This window comes from Pelodiscus sinensis, chromosome 12 (genome assembly GCF_052426305.1).
Source record: "Pelodiscus sinensis isolate ZL-2025 chromosome 12, ASM5242630v1, whole genome shotgun sequence".
Taxonomy (NCBI): Eukaryota; Metazoa; Chordata; order Testudines; family Trionychidae; genus Pelodiscus; species Pelodiscus sinensis.
In genome coordinates, this window is record NC_143063.1 from 22985230 (window position 1) to 23007544 (window position 22315).

At 43.4% G+C, this 22315-nt stretch overlaps 1 protein-coding gene and 1 long non-coding RNA gene across 3 annotated transcripts in view; one reads left to right on the plus strand and one right to left on the minus strand.

The window, feature by feature from the left end:
* The window catches only part of LONP2 (lon peptidase 2, peroxisomal), a 94835-nt gene that overhangs the window by 3479 nt on the left and 69041 nt on the right, over positions 1–22315 (minus strand). For both annotated transcript variants that reach the window (XM_075940219.2, XM_006121177.5), the window contains exons 13-14: positions 5178–5385; positions 1983–2173 (exon numbers count right to left, since the gene is read on the minus strand). In XM_075940219.2, the coding sequence (XP_075796334.1) occupies positions 1983–2173; positions 5178–5385 (399 nt within the window). The remainder of the gene's footprint in view (positions 1–1982; positions 2174–5177; positions 5386–22315) is intronic.
* Positions 5381–16066, plus strand: LOC112545483 (uncharacterized). The gene is made up of 3 exons (XR_003088955.3): positions 5381–9753; positions 13874–13956; positions 15850–16066. It is a non-coding gene; the product is annotated as an uncharacterized LOC112545483 (long non-coding RNA).

The window sequence follows — 22315 nt, forward strand, 5'->3', positions numbered from 1 at the left end:
AGGTGCGTGCAAACCCCACCAAAGAACCAGACTCATTTTTGAATTTGTAATGAAATGTGAAAGATGTAATCAAAATAAAACTGCATTAATAATTCACAAGTATTTCATACTTTTCTCTGACACCTCCAATTTATGACAACTAGGTTCATATTTAAAACAAGTTTTTTGAGCTTACACAGAGCTCTTCTTCAGGTCTGGAATATGAAGAATGGCTCCATGTAAGCTCATCTCTCTAGCAGAAGTTGGTCCAATAAAAGATATTACTTCACCCACCTCGTCTCACTTTCAAGTCATAGATCTGATGTCAAATAAGTTCAGGTGCATGTAATCTCTGCACTCTCATTCCCTCTCCCTCTAGCTGGGGAAACAGCAGAAGAGCAAAGCACTGCCTGGAGGCTTTTGCCTGCCACTCCGATGGGCCATTACCTCAGCCAATAGGAACAGCAAGCAGCGGTGCCTAGGAGTATCAGGGGATATGGAACCACATCTATCCTCCCCCCACAAAACCCAGGGGTAGTACCATCTGGGCCCCCCCTGCACTCACCGGTAGCAGTGGAAAAAGTGAGGCAATGCAACCCCAGCTTACTCTGCTCCCCTGGCTCCCTCCTTTCCTGAGCAACATGCTGGAAGAGCAGAGTCATCTTGAGCTGCATTGCTTGCTTCCCGCTCCCCTCCCCCAAACCAACCAGTGAGTGGAGGCCAGGGTCAGAAGACCCCCAGCCTGCTAGTCTTCCAGGTCCTCACTGCTTGGAGTGAGGGACTGGGAGAGGCAGGGCCTGAGGCAGAAGGGCTTTGTCCCTGCTCCTCCCAGGCTTAGGTGGGGAGTGTCATGTGGCCCCACCTCATTCCACCCTCAGCAGTTGCCCCTGAACTCCAAGCTCTGATCAGTTCATGATGCCAGCCTCCATTGCCAACTTGTTACATTTTCAAAGAAGCAGTTTGCCTTTTTTTTTCCCCCATGGTGCCCCTCCTACTTGGAGGTTCACTCAGTAAATAACCACAAATATATTCCACTCATCCTCATTCAAATTCCTCCAGCTCTTTGATATCTACAAAACAACCATGATTAGGCTGCTTGTGAGCTTATATCATGCTAATCAATATTGCCTCATTATTTCCTTGAATTCCTATCTGTCTATATTCACCTGTTTTTTGTCATATGTTTAGATTAAAAGATCTTTGGAGCAGTGATAATACAAAATAATAATACACAATGGATGTTTTTGCACTGCCATCCAAATTGCATGGTTTAAGGTAGCTTTGAAATTATAAAAAATATTGTTCTCATGTTGAGGGCAATAGGTTCTATAACCTAATTAGTCAACTTGCCTCCACTCTTACACATTGTAAACATAATTATAGCAACTGTGAGCTTAGAGTATGACTAATGCCAGATTTTATTATGGGAGGAGCAAAACATTTGGGATTTAGGTTGAGCTTCTGCCCATCCCCATAATACATCTGTGATGCCTGTGTTTGCTAATTGTGCAAATAAAACTGCAAGCTATTATCACCTTAGTCTAAGCCTCCCTCCATAGACTACAATAATAAAAATTCCCTATAAGTCCCAAGAATGATTTTTTTTCAGTTTGCAACACATGTAGGATATGTAAAAGGGCATTATGAATTTTAGAAAAGGAAATCTATACTTATAAAAATAATAAAACTAAGTTATCTGCTATTCTGTTCCACTGAACATATTAATTATATATTAACAACTTTTTCATGCAGATTACATAAAAATCAGGTAACTTTCATAGTGTTCATCTGGCTGTTAACTAGGAGTTGTATATGCATCTGTGCTAATTATACTGAAAGACAATCCAGGGCTACCCAGGAATGAACTACAAGAAGATTACAAGGTTTACAGATGGGTAAGAAACTATGACTCAAATTACTAATTCATTTTACAGAGGGCATAAAGGGGGGAGGGAGAACCCCACAGTCTTTAATATAGGTTAACTTTTCTAAAAGAGACTTACTGGAAGAACAAGACCTCTTAGTGTAATTTCTCCAGTCATTGCTACATCTGAACGCACTAGCCGCCCACTGAAAAGTGAGGCAAGACAAGTTACTATGGTAACTCCAGCAGATGGTCCATCTTTTGTGACGGCTCCAGCTGGGAAGTGCAGATGGATGTCAGTGTTGTCAAGGAGATCAAAACTTCCAGAAGCTTAAAGAAAAGAGAATGGTTTTAATGTGGAAAATTCAAACCTGTGTTGTTCCTGGCCTTTGTTCTAAAAAGGCCACTGGAGAACTAGAATTCTTTAACAAATAATGCATTTTTTGAAAACAGTACACTTAAAAATGAAATTAAAAATTAAATCCAATGAACACAGCAGATAGAGCCCACAAAAATCTAAACTTTCCTAGGCCAAAGATGGCTTGCTATCAATATTAAACAGGATTAAAGAGGGATGCTTTTTCAGGGGAAAATTGGAGAATTTTCTTTTATTTTATAATAAATCAATTTTAAATGAAAGCAGAATTTAATATAAAATGTTAAGGCCTACACTAATTGCAACCTCTTAAAACATTTCACTATAAATAAATATGCTGAATCCATGAGATCATTAAAATGTTAAGTTAAAGGCTGCTTTTCTATATAATGAGTTAGGATAAAATATCTAACTTATGAGGTCAAGCATTATAAATGGCATAAAAGGCCATACACCATGTTAAAGGTCTGATCCTGTGGGGGACCCAGGAGCTGTGCTGCTGGGTTCAAGAGACTTGGGACCTGGCCTTTGGGTGATATTGTTAAGTATCTCATCATCATGATTATCCACTAAGCCTGTGGGAGTGGTCTCCACCAATGCTCCCCCCCATAACTGTGTGGCAGCACAGCTTCACAGGTGATTAATCAGCCCCACCCAGTCAGTCAGCTCTGTGCACAGAGCCCTGAGCCTCTGACAGTGCAGGGTTGATTAATCACCCGCACAGCTTAGAGGGAACACTGGTCTCCACCTCCTACTGTACAGTTTCTCCCTAACTGAGTTCTAATCATGCTATTCTGTGTTTAAGTTCTAGTTACCATTCTAATTCAGTGCCCCATAAGCAAAAAGCTAATTATCTAGTACATAAACAATGTATCATTCACCAATTTCTAATATACTAAAATTTCCAGCATATTTTCAGATTAATTGCACAAAGTGCTTACATAAATAAATGTGTACAGTTATAGCATATCCTCTTAGCTAGCAAAAAGTACCATAGCGAGTATAAAACCTCTACTTAGCAGTAAATCAACAGGTTTTAATTATTATATTAACCAATGAGAAAAATCACCTAGAAAATAACCAAAGAAAAATTTATCAATTATTTAAATCTAGGTGTTTCATTTAGTAATTTAAATTGCCTTCATATAAATTAATCCACCCCTATGTTAAATTCCTATACAAAAAATATGATCAAGAAGGAATTGAGATTGCAAACAGTTCTACTTACCAAAATTTTAAAACATTTAGAAGTCAGGAAATTCAGGAATATTGGTTAAAGCGCAAAATATTTAAAAGTCAAGAAACTAGAACACAGAATCAGTAAAGGACTATTTCTGGAAATATTTATAGGTTCAAAATAAACCTTAACTGTAATCTGTCTAATAACGATCGTTCGCCTATGGACCTTGCAACTCCAGAGAAAATAGCTTGTCTGCCTATAAACTAATCTCACCCTTAACAAATGAAGTCTCTATCTTCCCCCCGGCCTTGTGGCATGAGACACAGAACATCTCTCTGATAATCACATAGTACTTTGCTTCCATTTATTACTCTACTTCAGTGGTCCCCAACACGGTGCCCGCGTGCCATTTGTGTGCGCCCGCCCGGCCATTTGTGTGCCGGAGCCAGCCTGGGCACATGGTAAGCTCCAGCCCCAGGAGCGCTGCAAATTGGCCACTCGTGCCCTGGGCGCGCGGCGCTTGGGGGGGGTGGGGGAGGGCGCCGGCCCTGGGCGCGCGGCGCTTGGGGGGAGGGGGGCGCCGGCCCCAGGCGCGCGGCGCTTGGGGGGAGGGGGGAGCCAGCCCCGGGTGCACAGTGCTTGGGGGAGGAGGGGGCGCCGGCCCCCGGCGCTTGCATGGGGGGGGGGGGCCCGGCCCCGGGAACGTGGCGCTTGCGGGGGGGGGTCGCCCCCAAGCACACGGCTATGGGGGGGGGGGCGCCGCCCCTAGGCGTGCATGTGTTCCCGGCGTCTGGCGCCCGGCAGGCGAATGGCCACGCCCCCTGGCGCCTGGCAGCCTCTAAAGGTTGGGGACCACTGCTCTACTTGATGTACCCTCTAAAGATTATTTGTTGTAGCCAAGTCAGAATAGTTCATTCCATCTTTGGACTCTCTGCTAAAACTACCAACAGGTGGTCAGTTAGCCCTGTTTATTGTGTTGGTTTTTACTGTTTGGCTACTTGGCTCCTCTGACCAACAGCTCACCAAATCATGCTGCAGTCTTCTAGAACTTCAACTCATTTTCATACAGATAGATAAAAGATAGAATTTTCAATATCTAAAATTGTCTTAAATAAAATGCAGGACAATGTAGCACTTTAAAGACTAACAAACAAGATGGTCTATTAGATGATGAGCTTTCGTGGGCCAGACCCACTTCCTCAGATCAAATAGTGGAAGAAAATAGTCACAACCATATATACCAAAGGATACAATTTTCTTCCACTATTTGATCTGAGGAAGTGGGTCTGGTCCATGAAAGCTCATCACCTAATAAACCATCTTGTTAGTCTTTAAAGTGCTACATTGTCCTGCATTTTGTTTCAGCTACACCAGACTAACACGGCTACATTTCTATCACTGTGTTAAATAAGTGAGGCCTCACTTAACAAATGAACACTGGGCTGAATCAGAACTGGCTAACTATCAGTAGTGGGCAGAGGAGAAAGAAACAAAGGAGCAGCCTATTTCTCCTTTAAATAAAATTATTCTGTCTCTTAAATAATAATCAATTAAATAAGACTTAACTTCATGTATATCAGCAACCTATTTGTTGTTATAATCCATTACTGAAAAATATAATGGTGCATTTTGGGTCATTACAAAAATAGCATAAGCCTTGTAAAGGAATTAAAACTATTGCTGATATGCATCTCTTCCGTGAGAAGTTACAACAGGTATTTATCTGTATGCTTCATTAGGCTCATACCAACATTCTTGTTTTGAGATTTTTCACATACCATTAGTTAGCTGGTATTTCTTTGCATTACTACGCAGCCAGCTAATTGCAAGATGTGCTGACTCTTTCATGACATCCCCCAGCTGTCCAGTTAGAGTAAGCTGACCTTCTCCGTCCATTTGGCTGGCTTCTACAAACATGATCTCACCTCCTAAAGGAGTCCAAGCCAAGCCTATGGCTACTCCTGCCTGATTCAAACGTTCAGATACCTGAAAGCAAACAATTCAGAGTAGAACACAATTTTAAAGAGAACATCTCAGAAAAGCTTTGAAAATATTTCTGAAAAGGTCTTATTTAACATTCAACATTTAAAATGAAAACTTTTAGAATAACCTAATTTGCTTGGGTAGGGATTTTATTGATGTCTTCAAAGCAACTACTATATTTTACACCAAAAGGCTAAAGGCAAGTCTCCAACTGCATACTTATATGCTATCCTTCAATAATTTGCCCAGCAGTGTTTCTCAACCAGTGGCAAGAGTCCCCTTAGGGGTATTTGAGAGAAGTCTGAGGTGTACGTGAACCCAACTGAAATTTGCAAAAAACTGAATTTTTGTTTTAAGTTTTACAGTGCTTTATTGTTTTTATACTTTTTACACCCAAAAATTTCATCACCCGCCAGGCTACGATTAAGTTGCTTAAACAAATGTGTTGCAATGGTAGCAAAAATTGAGTGTGTGTCTGAAAACTGTAGGTACTGAGGGTATTTTTTTTAAAGGGTATTTTATATATTAAAAAAAAAAAAAAAAAAGAGGTTGAGAAACACTTCTCCTACAGCAAGCAGTTGGGCAAACTGGTGCTGATCCAGAGTCCACTTAAGTCAATGGGACTTTTTTCCATTTTTCAATGGACTTTGATCAAGCCTATTCTGCAAATAGTCATTCATTTTTTAAACAAGTTCACTTTGACTGTGTTCACCCCTTTAGGATACTCTCTTTAGGACTCTTCTACCAAGCAAGTTTACATGAAAAGTTACGAAAACCAAATGTTAACCTTTAATACTGCCCCAATGTCTTATTTCAAACAATGTTTTCAAAGGATATACGGAACAGGAACTATGAGATGCCAAACAACAACAGTAACTGCAAACCTTTGTAAAGCATTCCCAACAAAGAACGCACTGGAGAAAATGGCAATCTGCTAGAGGACAATGTGTGAGAAGAGAATATGCAAAATTAATCAAAATTGCCCAGTTCTACTAATGAACAAGGCCTTGCCCCATAGGAAGTACCATGTGCCTGTCTTGATGTAGCTAGGACCTACTTAGCTGAAAGAATGCATACACTTCCCTGGGCTATATAGCCACTGTTGAAACAAGTGAAGGAGCGTGAGCTGGTGCCATGTGAAAGAGAGAAAGGGCAGATGGCACGATGTTCTCAGGAAGGGCTCCTTTGGTTTGGAATAAGGGTGTTAAATATCGGTTAAATTTACTAGTCGAGTAGTCGATGGGATTTCCATCAACTACTTGACTAGTCGATAGGCACTTCCATAGTCCTCCTTTGAAATGTATAAGAGCCTCTGGCTCCGGAGGCAGGTACCTTATCCACTGCGCCACTGGGAGAGCCTGCTGGGGCTCTTGTACATTTCAAAGGAGGAATGTGGAACTCCATGTGCAGTCCGGGGCCAGTGGGAAGACCTGCTGCCTCCAGGCTGCACACGGGTGCACCAGTTTTGAAATGAACAAGAGTTCCCAGCAGGGGCTCTTGTGCATTTCAAAGCGGAAGTGCCCTCATAGAGCCTGTGGTCAGTGGGGGACTCCGAATCATAGAGCTGGAAGAGATCTCGGGAGGTCATCAAGTCCAGACCCTTGCCAAAGGCAGGGCCAATTCCATCTACATCAGCCCAGCCAGGGCTTTGTCAAGCCGAGACTTAAAAACCTCTAGGGATGGAGATTCCACCACCTCCCTAGGTAACTCATTCCAGTGCTTCACCACCCTCCTAATGAATTAGCTTTTCCTAATATCCAACCTTGACCTCTCCCACTGGATCTTGAGACCATTGCTCCTTGTTCTGCCATCCAGCAAGGATTACTCATTTTCCTGAGCAGTGTCTAGAACAAAGGAAAAGTGTTCCTTCATAATGGAGTATGTATGGAGTAAGTGTATACATCTAAGGCCATGTCGACACATCTGCACTGCTGGTGAAGATGCTCTATGCTGACAGACATACGTTTGCAACATAGGCTGTAGGTTGACAGTCTAAAGAACCACAAATAAAGGTAGCATATGCAAGTCCTTTCCATTTTAATATTTTGTCCTTCCTTTCCCCTCCCCTTCCCAGAATTGCAGAGATTAAAATTCATTTGAGTCAGGACTCTGTAAAGGTGGGTTATTAACTAAATACTTTAAGAGCATCAGTTCTTAAGCTGTGGGTCAGGATCCCAAAGTGGGTTGTGATGCCATTTTAATTTAATTTTAATGGGGTCACAAGGACTGACATAGACTTGCTGGAGCCCAAGGCTGAAACCTGAACCTCACTTTTCGGGGCCAAAGCAGAGGCTCATGTTCTAGACCCCCAACCTGGGGCTGATGCCATTAGACTTTGGTCCCCTGCCCAGGGTAGAAGGGCTCCAGCACACTCAAGCTTTGGCCCCCCCTTCCTGGGGTTGTGCAGTAATTTTTGTTGTCAAATGGAGGTAGCAGTGCAATACGTTTGGAGCTCCTGCTTTGAGAGAACAGTTTCAATTTACGGGAGTGGAAAAAAAGTGCCTCAACTGTTGGGGGGTTTTTGGTAGCAGGGAGCAGAGAAGCGATTTTGCAACCTCTAGGCAAATGAGTGAAAACATCCACAGTGATAGCACGGATGCAATATTTCTACCTGACCTGATTTCACAGCACACTTCAGTTACATCCTCCTTTACAAACGTAAGATGCAATGTGAGGAAGAGCATCCACTGTAATGCAACTGTGCTACTCTAAGAATCAAGGTTTTTAACACAAGCCCGTTTGTGTAAATGTTTGCACACTAGCTATCCTCTTCCTCCTGCCTTCCACTGCAAAATACCCGTATTACGTCATCAAATACTTGAGGGCAAAAACATCTTCTCGGATGCAGAGTGGTGTAATGAGATTCTTTGGAATGTCTACTCTCTATATAGCACAGATTATTATTACCCTAATAGTTTTCTTAGGTCTGTTTTCCTCCAAGTGTTACCACTAACAAAGAAACTACATTGTACAACACTGAAAATGTAAAGCATTGTATCTGGTAAGTGTGAGCAACAATGTCTGTACCAAATTGTCAACTCCATTTTATTTTGTGTTTTCCACTGGGAGTGCTAACTGCCAGTTTGTATTCTGTGTTGCAAAAGCAGCGTGGCCTTGGTCCTGCCCAAAAGGGTGAAATACACTGTGAACATGACTTTCAGTGAGACACCCATGAAGGCCAACCAACTTTGTGTCAACAACTGATCTATCCATCACACCAATGAGTTGTCTACAAAGAAGTCCTGGCACCTGTAAAAGGGGGTATCACGAATGTTTCCTCTAATCTTTTCCATCCACGTGCAGATATTTTCCATATTTGTGTGGAATTTTTTGTGTACACAATGGGGCATGTGCAAGTGTGCACCACCTGTTGAAACAAAAACCTAGCTGTGTGCGCTCTGTTAATTAGCTAGGCAGCCTCTGAATCTTTCCTGAGTGGCTGTACAAGCACACAGCTTACAGGCAACACTGCCCATGCCACGTGCCAGAAGATGGCCTGGACAGTGTGCCTTAAATACGTGGAGCTAGAAACAGGAAGCATGTGGGATTCAACAGTTGGGTCCTTTTGGTGGTGAGCAGGGCCAGGTTGTGACAGTAACGCTATGTTTACAAACTTCTGCTGGTCATGATTAAGCAGACGTGTTATCCATGACCAACAGCTCTGCTGGCAGAAGTCTGTGATTTAGATGCAGCCATAATGGATGAAGGCTCCTCCTTTCAAATGGACATGCAAACAATTACCAATACAATATTCAGGCATTAATGCCAATAATCTGTCCCATCACACTGTATAATTAACACTGAGAATGCAAAGATTTCTTAGGATCCGGCTTTTACAAGTTCCCTTTCCTGTTTAACAAATATAAAACAACTTTCTTTCTGCAATTAACAAATGTTCCTTCTCCAGCTAGTGCCAGTGATGACTGGTCTAATGTGGATGAAAGAAAGGTAACTGATTCTCACCCTGTCTCTCAGAGGGACTGTTCCATTTGCAGGCCCAGCCAGCTCAGTCAAGTGCAGGCAAACACTTCTCACATGTGTAAGAATTAAAGATGGTGGAAGGCAACAAACTGCATCTGAAGCTATTATCCCTTCACAAAAGAGAACAAACTCCACAGGCTCCTTTTCAATGTTTCGACATTTCTGATTTTGTGCTTTATGCTTCGTCTGAGCTGCAAGGTGCTTAGTACCTAATAGACTTGACCCATTACCAAGTGTGATTTTTCTTAATGTTTATTTTTCAGTTTGATGAAAAGCTGTCACTGTGCCATTTGTGACTGGCTCCTGCATTACACCCTCATTGCTATGGGCTCCTGAGTTGGAGAAGAGCAGGCAGGATGGCAGATGACACAGTGCCTTTGGACTAGGGATGTAAGTGAATACTCGAGTAAATTACTAGACTACTTGAATCCCCCCCCCAAACACACACACACCTTGTGAGGCACCAAGGAGGTAGGGGGGAAGCAGGAGCTGGTGTTGGGGAGCTGGCTTAAAAGCAGCAGTGGAGGGGCAAGAGAGGCCCACTGCAAGCACAGGCTACTCTGCATCCCACAGACAGGGGCTGAGCAAGCCGGGCTTAGTCCCAGCTTGTGCTGGGTCCAGGACCTTTGTGGCTCTGAATTTTAAATGTATTAAGAGCTAGACCAGTTCTTACTACATTAAAATGCAGAGCTGCAGCAGGGGTAGGTCCCAGATCTGACTGAGACAGGCTTGATAAGTCCCACCTCGCACCACATCCAGGAGCTACACCCGCTGCAGCTCTGCAGTTTAAATGTAGTAGGAGCCGAGCACACAGGTAGCATTTAAACTGCAGAGCTACAGCAGGAGTAGCTACCGGACCTGGTGCAAGCCAGGACTGAGCACCTTCCCTTATCGACTACACGATAAGCCATTACCCACCCCTTATCATCCTTACTTTGGACATAGACAAGACATTAAGCTGTTTGCATTTATTCACAGGTTAAATGTGCCAGGAACAGAACCAAAGTCTCTAATAGGTCAGACTCCAAGTGTCATACATTTTTTCCCCCCACTATCCTTCCCTTTAAGTGGCAGACTCAGCAGAGATAATGAAGTGCGCAGGCCTTAAAAACTGAACTACAGCCTATCCCCTGGAAAATCTTGTCACCCAGATTTTGGTTGAGACATGCTGATTGGGAGGAAAGCTTGTCCTGGCAACCTGGGGAATGTCTTCAAGCAAAACGTCTCTCATCAACACTAAATCTGCACAATTTTTAAAACTGAAGTCCATGTTTATATGCAAAATAGCTGAAATGTTTTGCATACGATACCACACAACTGCACAAAACTTGGTAGCTTGTATACAATCACAGACATGAAGGACTGGAATGGACGTTCACAGGTCATCTGATCCATCCCCTCCCACACTGAAGCAGCACCAAGTATATTTAGATCATCCATGGCAGGAGCCTATCCAACCTGTTCTTAAAAACTTCCCAAGACTGGGATCCCATGCCCTCCCTTGCTAACACATTCCAGTACTTAACTATCCTTAGAGTGAAAGCTTTCCCAATGTAAATAAAGACATTGGCCACTTATGCCATTGTGAGAGAGGAAGTGGTTCAGAGGAATTCAAGTAAGAACAAAGCTTCACTGCATTTGCAAAATAACTGACATTAACAATGGTTATTTACAATAATCCCTGAGCCCCAAAGGAGTTTAATCAGGTTAGAAGTGATTGGGCCTTCTTTTGTCCTGTTTCAAGTAGTTTATCCCAAGTGGCCATGAGACCAATCCTCATTACAAACTAATTGTAAATCACCACTATTAAATCTGTTTTGGTTGCATGGAGAGGGCTAAAAATAAATGACACAAATATCTAAAGAGAAGCTGAACTCACTAAATCATGTTTTACAGATCAGCAGACATAAGAGGAAGAAATTATCAGAATGTGAAGTTTCAGATGTAATAAAGGAAGATAAAAAATGATGCTAGATGGCAAAAACAGCACTTTGCTTTCTAGATGTATATTTCTTTGCTGTATCCGTTTATAAGAGGACGACCTTTTTGGTCACGATGTAATGCCTTTGATCCTATAAATCTACATGCAATGGCCAAGACTGTAGCATTGCAGCACAAACATGACTAGATGCTAGGTGTGGGTAAAAGTAAAATTAAGCATCTGGCCTGGTCAGTCTTACTCCATCTCAGTGCACCTTGCTCAAACACACAGCAATAACAAATAGGAGAATGTGATGGGGAGATATAGATCTAAGCATTATCATAACTGGCAAGGTGCTCAGCCTCCTCTCTTAGGACTTCTTCCTGTTGCTAAGTTCAAACTGGCTGTGGCAAAGTAGTGATGGCTTTGGTACAAGATCAGATTCCTCCAAGTATCCTGATCTGCACATCACTTTTCATCTTGCACTTACATGATGAAGCTCCTACTTGACTATAGTGCCAAAGTGCAAAGCTTGAAAATCAGAAAACATTACATTTTTGTAACTATATGGATAAGAAGTACTGGAGGTATTTAGATGGGGAGGACTCTAGCTTGTAAACATCTTTTCTCTTAAGATTGCTGTAAGAAGCATAGGTTGAAAAGTTAAAAAAAATGGGAGAGCAAATATATATTAAAAACATCTTTAGCATAGCAAAGCTGTAATATTGTTGTAGCTCTATCAGCCCAATATGAAGCTCAAGACACGTGACCTCTGAGTTTTCACTCTATTTTGAGTCAGGTTTCAAAGATTTAAATGACAACTAAGCACCAGGCCTTCCTTGGGCCAGTAATTTTCCAAGTGCACTTTGCTGTAATTATAGGGACATGATTCTAGGATGCATTAACAGGTGTGTTGTGAGCAAGACATAAGACATCATTCTTCTGCTCTACTCTGCGCCATTTAGGCCTCAATTAGAGTATTGTGTCTAGTTCTGGGCACCACATTTCAAGAAAGATTTGGAGAAACTGGAAAAGACCCAGAGAAAAGCAACAAGAATGATTAACGGTCTAGAGAACATGATCTATGAAGGAAGACTGAAAGAAATGGGCTTGTTTAGTTTGGAAAAAAGAAGATTGAGAGGGGACATGATAGTGGTTTTCAAGTATCTAAAATGGTGTTACAAGGAGGAAGGAGAAAAATTGTTCTTCCTGATCTCTGAGGATAGAACAAGAAGCAATGGGCTTAAACTGCAACAAGGGAGGTTTAGGTTGGACATGAGGAAAAAGCTTGTAACTGTCAGGGTGGTTAAACACTGGAATAAATTGCTTAGGGACGTTGTGGAATCGCCATCTCTGGAAATATTTAAGAGTAGGTTAGATAGTCTAGACAGTACTGGGTCCTGCCATGAGGGCAGGGGACTGGATTCGATGACCTTTCAAGGTCCTTTCCAGTTCTAGTATTCTATAGCCACTCAGACATTTTCAGTTTCATCTGGGTTTTGCCCACGAGTCTGTGAAAAGGGACATATGTTTTAGTGCACACTGAAAGATACATCACCTCCTTAGCAGAAATTTAAGTGAGCTAAAGATGCACTGAGCTAGTCCAGGAATCGGCAACTTTTTCAGATCAAAGAATCAAACTATTTCAATATTCAGAACAAGTTGTCAACAAAGAGCTGTGTAAGAATGCTTATTTGAATAACAAAATATATCACGTAGTATTATTGATAATTGACATAATGATTGATGATAGCACAAATGAAAACCTGGACTCACAGACTTTATATAATGGGACTTCTGCATCTTTTCATACATTTCTTTGAAGTTTACATCATAAAGGCTCAAATCCAGCTTCATGAACACATTCAGGCTGTCTTCTGCCAGTCTTATGGCAGGGGGCTGGGGATGTGGGGATGCAGGGGTCTGGGTTGGGGTGTATGAGGGGCTCAGGGCAGGGGTATGCAGGAGTGTTAGGATGCTGCAGCCAGATGAGGGATGGGCCTCAAATGGGGGCTTGTTGGCCAGGCTTCATTTTTAAACAAAGTAAAATACTGTATCCAACACAAAACATTGTCTTTATGGCAGGGTGGGGAACCCTTTTTTGGTCGGGGGCCCCAACCCACAGAAAAATCAGTTCGGGACCACACAGGTGAGAAGCAAAAAACACCCACCCCTTTCCAAAAACCCCCAACTGAAACACCTCACTCCCCTGGTGCTCCAGACCCATGGCAGGCGAGGACTGAGGTTCAAGACAGATTAACGCTTCTGGGGTTCCAGGGTTAGTGGATTTTGGGGGTGCAGGGTCTTGGCACCAGAGGGGGAGGGGGAAGAGGTGCAGGGTCTGAGCGGCACTTACTCCCCCTTCCCCACCCCAGTGTCTGTAACAGGGTTTAGTCATTGTAACAGATGCAAGTCACTCCCATGTGGCAGCCAGCCATTGCTCCACATGGATCACAGAATAAGTTAGCAGCCCAAGGGCAGAGGGTGCAATGGATGCCTTGCCTTGCCAGAAGTGCAAGAAGTCCGGCCAGTGGGTCAAGGCACGGATGGGAACCAGCCCGCTCAGTTGTGCTTCTTGTACCTCTCCAGGCTGCCCAGGATCCAGTCCGCTGGCACTAGGAAGAAGGTGTTCAGGCTGAGGACAGACTCCTACACCTCCATGGGGCTCTCTGGTGGGTGCAAGTGCATGGCCCATGCGGGTGGTGCGAGGCGGGAACAAAGCAGTGCATGGAGCAGTGTAACATGGCTATGATAGCAGTGGGTCCCTTTGCGGGCAAGATGGCATTCGGATCTACTTTTTACGCCCTGTGCTGCTCTAAGGCTCCCTGTCCCAGGCATGGCTTCCCGCTGCTCCATTGGCTGGATTCTGATCAATGGAACAGCAAGAAAAGCCTCCAGGCAGCACGCCTCTTCCTCCAGCTGGGAGGGGGAGTGTGCGCATGTGCACAGAGCCATTTGTGCCTCTGGCTCCTTTGCCAATCGTGCAGCGAGGCTCAGGGCTTTCTTCACCCCCTGCCGCTGGAATCCAGCACTGGCTCCAATCTTGCAGGGGGTGAGAGGCTGGATCGCGGTAGCAGAGAGAGCAAGGGGGGGACTAAGCTCATGGTGAGAGCCATATTTGGCTCCTAAGTATGCCACAGGTTGCTGACCCCTGAGCTAGTCACTGAGTACAAAGTATTTCTACCAGTACTATTATTGACACAAACATACTCACTCTACAGCCACCTCCCTCTCAGGAACAAATCTAGTCAACTGAAATGTATTCATTTTAAGGTATTCATATACTACCAGTGTCATCATGTGTTTGATAAACCACAAAACACTGTAGTAATATAAGAATAGGTTTAAATCTCACCAAATTCAGGGTCTTTTCTGTACTGCAAGCATTAAAAATATGTTTGCAAACTAGATAATGAATTTCTCTTCATTTGTTAGACACATTAAGAAAGATGTGTGCGTTTTTTATACACACACACAGATTATATACACACACACACACACACACACACACACACACACACACACACACACACACACACACACGGCTCAACAAACTGCTGAATCTACTCACCCGTGGCGAGTAGATTTCAGCTGGTCACTCCATGCACCCCATTCATCAGCACTTCGCACATGCACAGTGCCAGTCTGTGTGTTTGTCAAGCCCTGTGTGTGTGTGAAGCTCCGTGTGTGTGTGTGTGTCACGCCATGTGTGTGTGTATATATGAAGTATACATGAAGGTCATGCATTTAACAATCTCTGAATTTTTGATTACTGAAATTAAATGTTTTTCCTCAGTTATACAAATATCATTGATGCACTGCAGCCAGTCATTTTTAGATGTGGAATTAATCTGGTATTCAAAGAAATTGACCCTATTCAAACTAAAGTGTTTTATGTGTTCTTTTATATTATACATCTGATGTCTCTTTCACACTCAGAAGTCTCAATTTTCTAAAACAATTCTTGGCCATAAAATTACTTTCATTCCTTTTTGTTTTTAACTTGTGTCTGTTCAGAGTATGTCTATAAACGTGGATCAAAAGAAATTGGGTTTCTTTTTCACATGCCATAGAAAAGCTTTCAAAACCCATCCTTTCTTTTCCCAAAGTATTTCCCCTTTAGAATAAAAACTCAATTTCAGCCAAGACACTGGACCACATTTAAATGCACACCATACTTTAAATAATTTCACATGAAAAAATTGGCAGAGGGAATAAAAGTAGACAAAACCGTTTACAGGTCATCCTATCTCTAGGAATTGTGTATTACTGAATGAGACCAGTCAAAAGGTTGCACTTGACATGGTCCCTTCTTTGCCCCCCTTCAAAAAGCGGCATGTCACTTTGAGTTAATCAAAAGTAATTCTCTTCTCTCTCACTGAACATTCATTATACAAGACATATTAAATAGCCAATGGCAGTATATTTAAGACCACAGACTTCTAATCTCTAGTGTGTCTAATTTGGAAATTGAGTAATTCAGCATAGCTGACAAATGCCAAGTCACTGATCAATTATGCCAAAATTAGTTATTAACATTTTGTCACTACATTGTGTCTCTGCAGGTCCTTCCTCTACACCCCTTCCTATTCCTTCCTGGTGGGCATTTCTGTGATTTATTCCCTCATTTACCACTGGACAGTCACAGAAGGCGTTTTCCTCTAACTGGATGAGACTCTCTTCTCCTGCACAGCAATGAATGTGAGGAGGTCGGACTAGGTCCCTTCTGACCTTATTAAAGTCTATGGGTATGTCTAGACTACAGAGTTTTGTCGACAGATTCTGTGAAAAATAAACTTTTTTTTAACTATTAACTTGTGTTTATAACTGTGGTAGGAGGGGGGATTTCAACCTGGAGGGAGGGAGGGGGGATTTCCAACATGGAGTGAGGGAGGGGGGATTTCCAACATGGAGGGAGGGACGGAGGGAGGGAGGGCAGACAACTTAAGGGTAATGGTGGCCTCGCCTGGGCCGCAAGGCTTTGCCACCCCTTGTCCGTGGACCCTGCCGTCCTCGGGCTCGAATTGGGGCTGACAATGACTCTGCTCTAGCAGGGGGGGAAGGGGCAGGGCTGGAGGGGTGACAGGGGCTGAGGGAGAGGAAGGGGTGGCAGGGGCTGAGGGAGAAGAAGGGGGGTCAGAGAGGGCTGAGGGGGAAGACGGGTGGTCAGAGGGGGCTGGAGATGGATGGGCAGGAGGAGTCCCCAGGGGGAGAGGACCTGGCACAGCCAGGGACTCCTGGACAGTGGCACACATTGTGCTCCACTCTGGGAGAAAGTCCTGCAGCAGGCGAGTATGCCACCGAACCTCCTCCCTCGCTCTTTCAGCCATGGTCTCTTGCATTTTGGCCATGGTCCCTTCAATTTTCTCCATGGCCTCCACATGCCTCCTCAGGAGGTCATTGTAGGTCCTCCAATGCCTGCGGGTGCTGTGGGACCGGGTGGGTGGTGGCACAGGAGTTGCTCGGCGGATAGCAGCAGCAGGTCCAGCTGTGGAGAAGAAGAGGGAGAACTGATCAGTGTTAGCAATTCACACACAAGTCCATACAACAAGGGATGGGAATGTTGTTACTGGTAGGCCACGTCTGGCCTTGCCAGCCGCCTCGGCTGCACAGGGGACCCGTTGTGGCTAGGCCAATATCCACCTCCACCCCCTAGATCCTCCTGCCCTCCACTGTGGCCATCCAGGCCAGATCAGTGTGCAGCCACAGTAGGACAGGGGCCTGCTGCACCTTGGGTCTCTCATGCCCCCCACCCACATACCCACCATCTGCCCGCCTGCTTGTACATACACAGAAAGATGCAAGCTGTCCAGGAGGGAGGACCAAAATGTGAACACTGCTCTGCATTCTCTCTGCTCCCACCTCCCCTGTGCTGTGTCTGTGGCCCTGCCTGCACTCACCTGAAGTTCCTTCTCCAGCGTCGGAGGGTGCCTGCGTCTCTGGGACAGGCTGCAGAGTCAGGGTCAGGGTGTCCTCCATCTGCTCCTCCTCCTCCACATCTTCCCTGGGGACCTCCTGCCTGCTCTGCTGCACTGGTGTGTGCAACCCTGTCTGCACGAGCACTGGTGCAGACATAGGTTCCTGGCCTCCCAGGATGCGGTCCAGTTCTTGATAGTAGGTGCAGTGCACTGGGGCTGTATCTGAAGCCGAGCTCTGCTCTCGGGCCTTCATGTATCCCTGGCGAAGTTCCTTCACTTTGGCCCGGACCTGTTGGAGTGTCCTTGGGTGGTGCCCTTTATCGGCCAGCCCCTGGGCCATGCGGCCATAGATGCTGGCATTCCTGCGCCGAGTGTGCAGGGCCTGGACTGCTTCCTCCTCCCCCCACAGTTCAAGCAGGGTCAGGACCTCTGTCCCTTTTTGTCGCCTGTGGGCACCAGGGCTGGCGCCCTCAAAGGTTCTTGGGGGCCTCGTGGCACTGGAGCTGCACACATGGCCACATGCAGGTGACGCTGGGAGAGCTCTGGGCTGACAGGCTCTCACAGTGGCCAGCTTCCTGTCACAATGCCTGCCAGGGATGTCTGTGCCTTTAAAACATGGCTACAGACAGGACCAAGAAGAGGTTTTTCCTGAAGGACTGTCCAGCAGGGGGCTTGCTTGGAGGACTTTTTCTGTCGACAAAAGAAACCCCCGCGTCCAGACTGCCCTTTTTGTCGACAGAACTCTGTCGACAAAGACGTTATGCCTCGTAAAATGAGGTTTACCAGCGTCGACAAAACTGCTGAGCTCTGTCGACGTTATGTCGACAGAACTCAGTGGTAGTGTAGACGCTGGTATAGTTTTGTCGACAAAACCCTGTAGTCTAGACACACCCTATGAGTCTATGATGCATTTGTTACATGATATATTTGTTACATAATATCTCCTTTAAAAGTGCCCAGATATGGGCAAAGAGCATCATTTATTTTTATCTACCTAACATTTATTAATATTGAGATTTATGCATCACTAATGAGGTGGCAATCTATACTTTGATACCACCAACACTTTCCACTTCTAAGCACAATGGATCTACTTGCTTTAGGGCTCAAGACCAACCTACCACTCTCTCCTCATTCATGTTATGTTCACAGAAAAGAATCTGGTGGTTTTTAGGTATTGAGAATGTTTCACTTGCTATCTGGAATCAAGAGCTAGCAAAGGAAATGAATCCATCTGAGCTTGGGTCTAAAATCCAGATGATACTAGAAATTTTTATGTCAGATTAAAACAAAGAGATGGGATTATGATGTACTAGGAAGCATCTGCCACAATTTAAATTCTCCCAAACATTCATTATACCATTTATTTCAAATCTGTAATTAGTCTTTATTGACACCCTAGGAAATGTAAGTTTTGTTCAGTAAGATAACCAGCAAAGATTATTGTGTGTTGTTAATTAATGTTATGATAATTAAGAGATAGCTAGATTCCCAAAGAACTTGGGTATATTTACACATACTGGGGTTCAGTGCTGCAGCAATCGACCCATCAGGTGTCGATTTAGCGGGTAATTGGGTAAATATCTTGTGGTTTGTAAATATTATATAAATTCTACTAGTGAAGAAACATTAAATCAATCACAGATCACTCTTCTGTTTACTCTGATACTCCACCAGAACAAGAAGTGTAAGGTGTAGACACCCAGCACAACGAAGACGTGACAGTAAATTAATCTAAGCTACATTGACTCTAGCTATGTGACTAACGTAGCTAGAGTTGCATAACTTTGGTCAACTTAGCCCTGTAGTGTAGACCAAGCCTTAGACACTGCAGATCTAACTCTTACTTGCCTAACCACCCAGTGGAATCCACAATTCAAAGTTATGGCACCTTGACTCCCATGCAACACATCTGGGGTGCAGGGGAATCCGATGCCCAAGAATGAGCTCCTCAAAAGTCAGCCAGCTGAGCAGACAGCTGGCTACACTAGCCAATATTGAACCCTACACCCTGACCTCTGAGAAAGCTCTCCTCCAATATACAGGCCTATTGCTCCATGGGATTATCAGATGTGCATCCAGTCCGTCTCCCACTGCCCCTCTCTCCAAGAAACACAAATGGGTAGGGAGAAATGGCAGCAGCTCCATTATAATTTTCAGCCCAATCCTTAAAGAATTCATCAGTGATATGGGAGACCAGTTAGGTGAGTGACCTACCCACTGGGATAAGGGATATTCTGGTGTGGGTTTCTCTCAGGGTATGTTTACACGACAACTTTTAGCAAGTAGGCTATGTTGTTACTCCTGCCAACAAAGCAGTGTTCAGATGTGCACTTGCCGTGGCAAAATTTGTCAATTACGGGGGGCTGGGTTAAGCACCCATGAATGACAGAGGTTGTGTCAACCAAGTGTGTAAACAGCCTCAGTCTGTTGAAGCTGTTCCATTGTGTAGAATTAATTAAATAGCCATAGAGTGATAGACAGAACAAATAGTTCAGTGGGCAGAGCAATCATCTGAGAGGTGGGAAACCCAAGTTCAAATGCCTTCTCTATAACAGAGGGAACTGAACCCAGATTTCACATATCTCAAGATTATAAGGGAGACTTCCTTCCTACTTTCCACTCAACCCCAACCATGCCCTAAAGTGTTCTGTGGGAATGTAGGCAGCCTCTGAACATGCCTACCAAAATAAGTCCCAGAGGTGAGAATATGGGGCAATGCTGTCGAAGTATCCTACCAGGGCTTAGAAGTGATATAAGTGCTTGGGTGCCTAGACAGAAGCAGCATAACCTAAAGGACTTACTGACAGAAATCAGGTGCCTAAGAACTTTGCGTGCCTATAGAGGTAAGCAGAAACTGAGCAAGGGTTTTGAGGATCTCAGTGGGACCTTGGACACTATGTCCAACACTAAGTCTTTTTGAGGATTTAGCCTTCAGTCGCTTTCTATTGAGAAAGCTCAGCACAAAATTATAGGGTTAATTTATTAAAAAGCTCTCATTTCAAGGTATTGCTCCTTAGGGAGAGCAGATAAGTCCAATCACTTTAAGTGTTCAATTCCTCCTTGCTTGATCCACTGTAACTAAGTACATGACAATCACCTTCACTGTGTCTTGATTTCGGCTAATTATACATGACAGAATGTAGGTCGAAGGTAAAGCTCACAAAAGCTTGATACACAGAAAAATGAGACTTTGAAGGCTGCAAAACAAACAAACAAACAAACAAAAAAAGCCACATACACACACACCCAAAAACAAACAAACAAACAAAAAACCCCACACACATGGAACTTAAGCCTTATTTTGGATGAGGGCTATGCTTTCCATTAGAAAAAGAATCAAATGGCCATTCGACAAAGTTCACTAGAAAGAACTGAATTGAGGAGATTCATTAGAAGACAGTCACAGGATCATTTTAGGACTTAAACACACAAAAAATTCACGAGTGCTTTGAAATATTCTGGAACCCATGTAATATTTATGTACCACAGTATAGTTACACAATTACCAGCCAATACAATTTGTTATCCTGGAAACTGATCGCCCTTAGGTTATGCCTGCCAACAGCTAGTTATGGGAACAGTAATAGACATACTGATCTGGGATAAATTCACTACTAATACACAGTTCAAGTAATAGATATGAAAAATGTCTAGGAGCTTAAAGGTGTAAGGGTTTGCCTGATTTCATCTGTATTCTTACATCTGCCATTTGGACTGGATTCCTGACTTCCAAGTATGTCAGAAATGTTTACATGCAAATAGTGCCACTTGCATTAGTACATTCAGAAGTGTAGGAATGAGGTTTAAAAATATGACACAATGTTTATCCCTGAAGAACATCAGAACAATTAAAATATTTGGGAAAATTTGACAAATTAGCAACTGTACACAAACAGGTGAACTCCTGTTCTCAGGTGAACTATCTCTTCTAGAATTATTTCCAAATTGAGATAACTGAGATAACTGATGAAAGTCACAAGTCAAAATGCTGAGATTTTTTTTCTTTTTTCTGTAACCTGATAAAACAATACAAAGAAATGAGGCAGTTTGGAAAGGATTCAAGAACCACTCCTCTTCTTGATGGGAAACTGCTGTGAAAGCAAATGAACTTTTGTTGAGAGAAACAAAGTTCTTGTTGACACTGCAGTATATAAAGCCACCATTTCATTTTATCCCACAATTTTCTGGCTATGAAATCTCCCCTAGCAATAGAGTAATCTTATCCAATCAGTGATCAGCATCTGTAAAGATCAGTGCATTGCCTTGGCTGTGAATCCCTTGAATATTTAAATCCATGGATTTCTGTAAAAGCTTTCAAAAAATCTTCACTTAAAACATGAAAAATTCAAATAATACTCAGATGATCCCTTCAAAGTTTACCCTTAACACCACATTTTTAGTGGTCAAAGTAAATTTGTATAATTGAGAAGATGATATACTTCTTTATTTAAAAGGCCCTTCCTGTATTTTACTAACTTCAGCAACAAGCTCCAAGGAAAGGCAGCATAAGTAATTTCTGTAAAAGTATAGACAGCATTACAAATAATTTGTTGGCCACTTGCAACTAAACACAGTCATATCAACACTAGATGAGAGATTTAAAAGGCATCATCTAAAATCAAACTCTCATATACTGTAATCTGCCCAAATTCTGTTTTGGGAGGTGGCATGGAGATTTCTGTGGGACTGAAATGAGACTATGGAGACTTCTGGAAAATGAAAATCACTTGACTAAAAAGCAAGTTCCCCTTCTCCTACCTCCCAATGTGCAAGTGCAGAGGCCAAAATTGCTTAAGTGAGCTTATCCTACCAAAGACAGATATAAATTTACATTATTACTCAGCGCTTCACTTTGCTTTCTTCTCCCCCAGCCCAAATTCCCACAGCATCTGCTGCTACCAATCAATCACTTTTTCATAATCTTTTGACACATCAATTCCATTGTTCCCTCCTCTTTACCAATCTCCTCATTTCCCTTTCTCTGCATTACCACCAATCTCTTCATCCCTGACAGGTTTATGCTCTGCACCCCCTCAGCTGGATCCCAAACAATTAACTGATTTTCCTTCTCAGTCCATGCATTCCCAGCTGCCGCCACCTCCTCCAAATC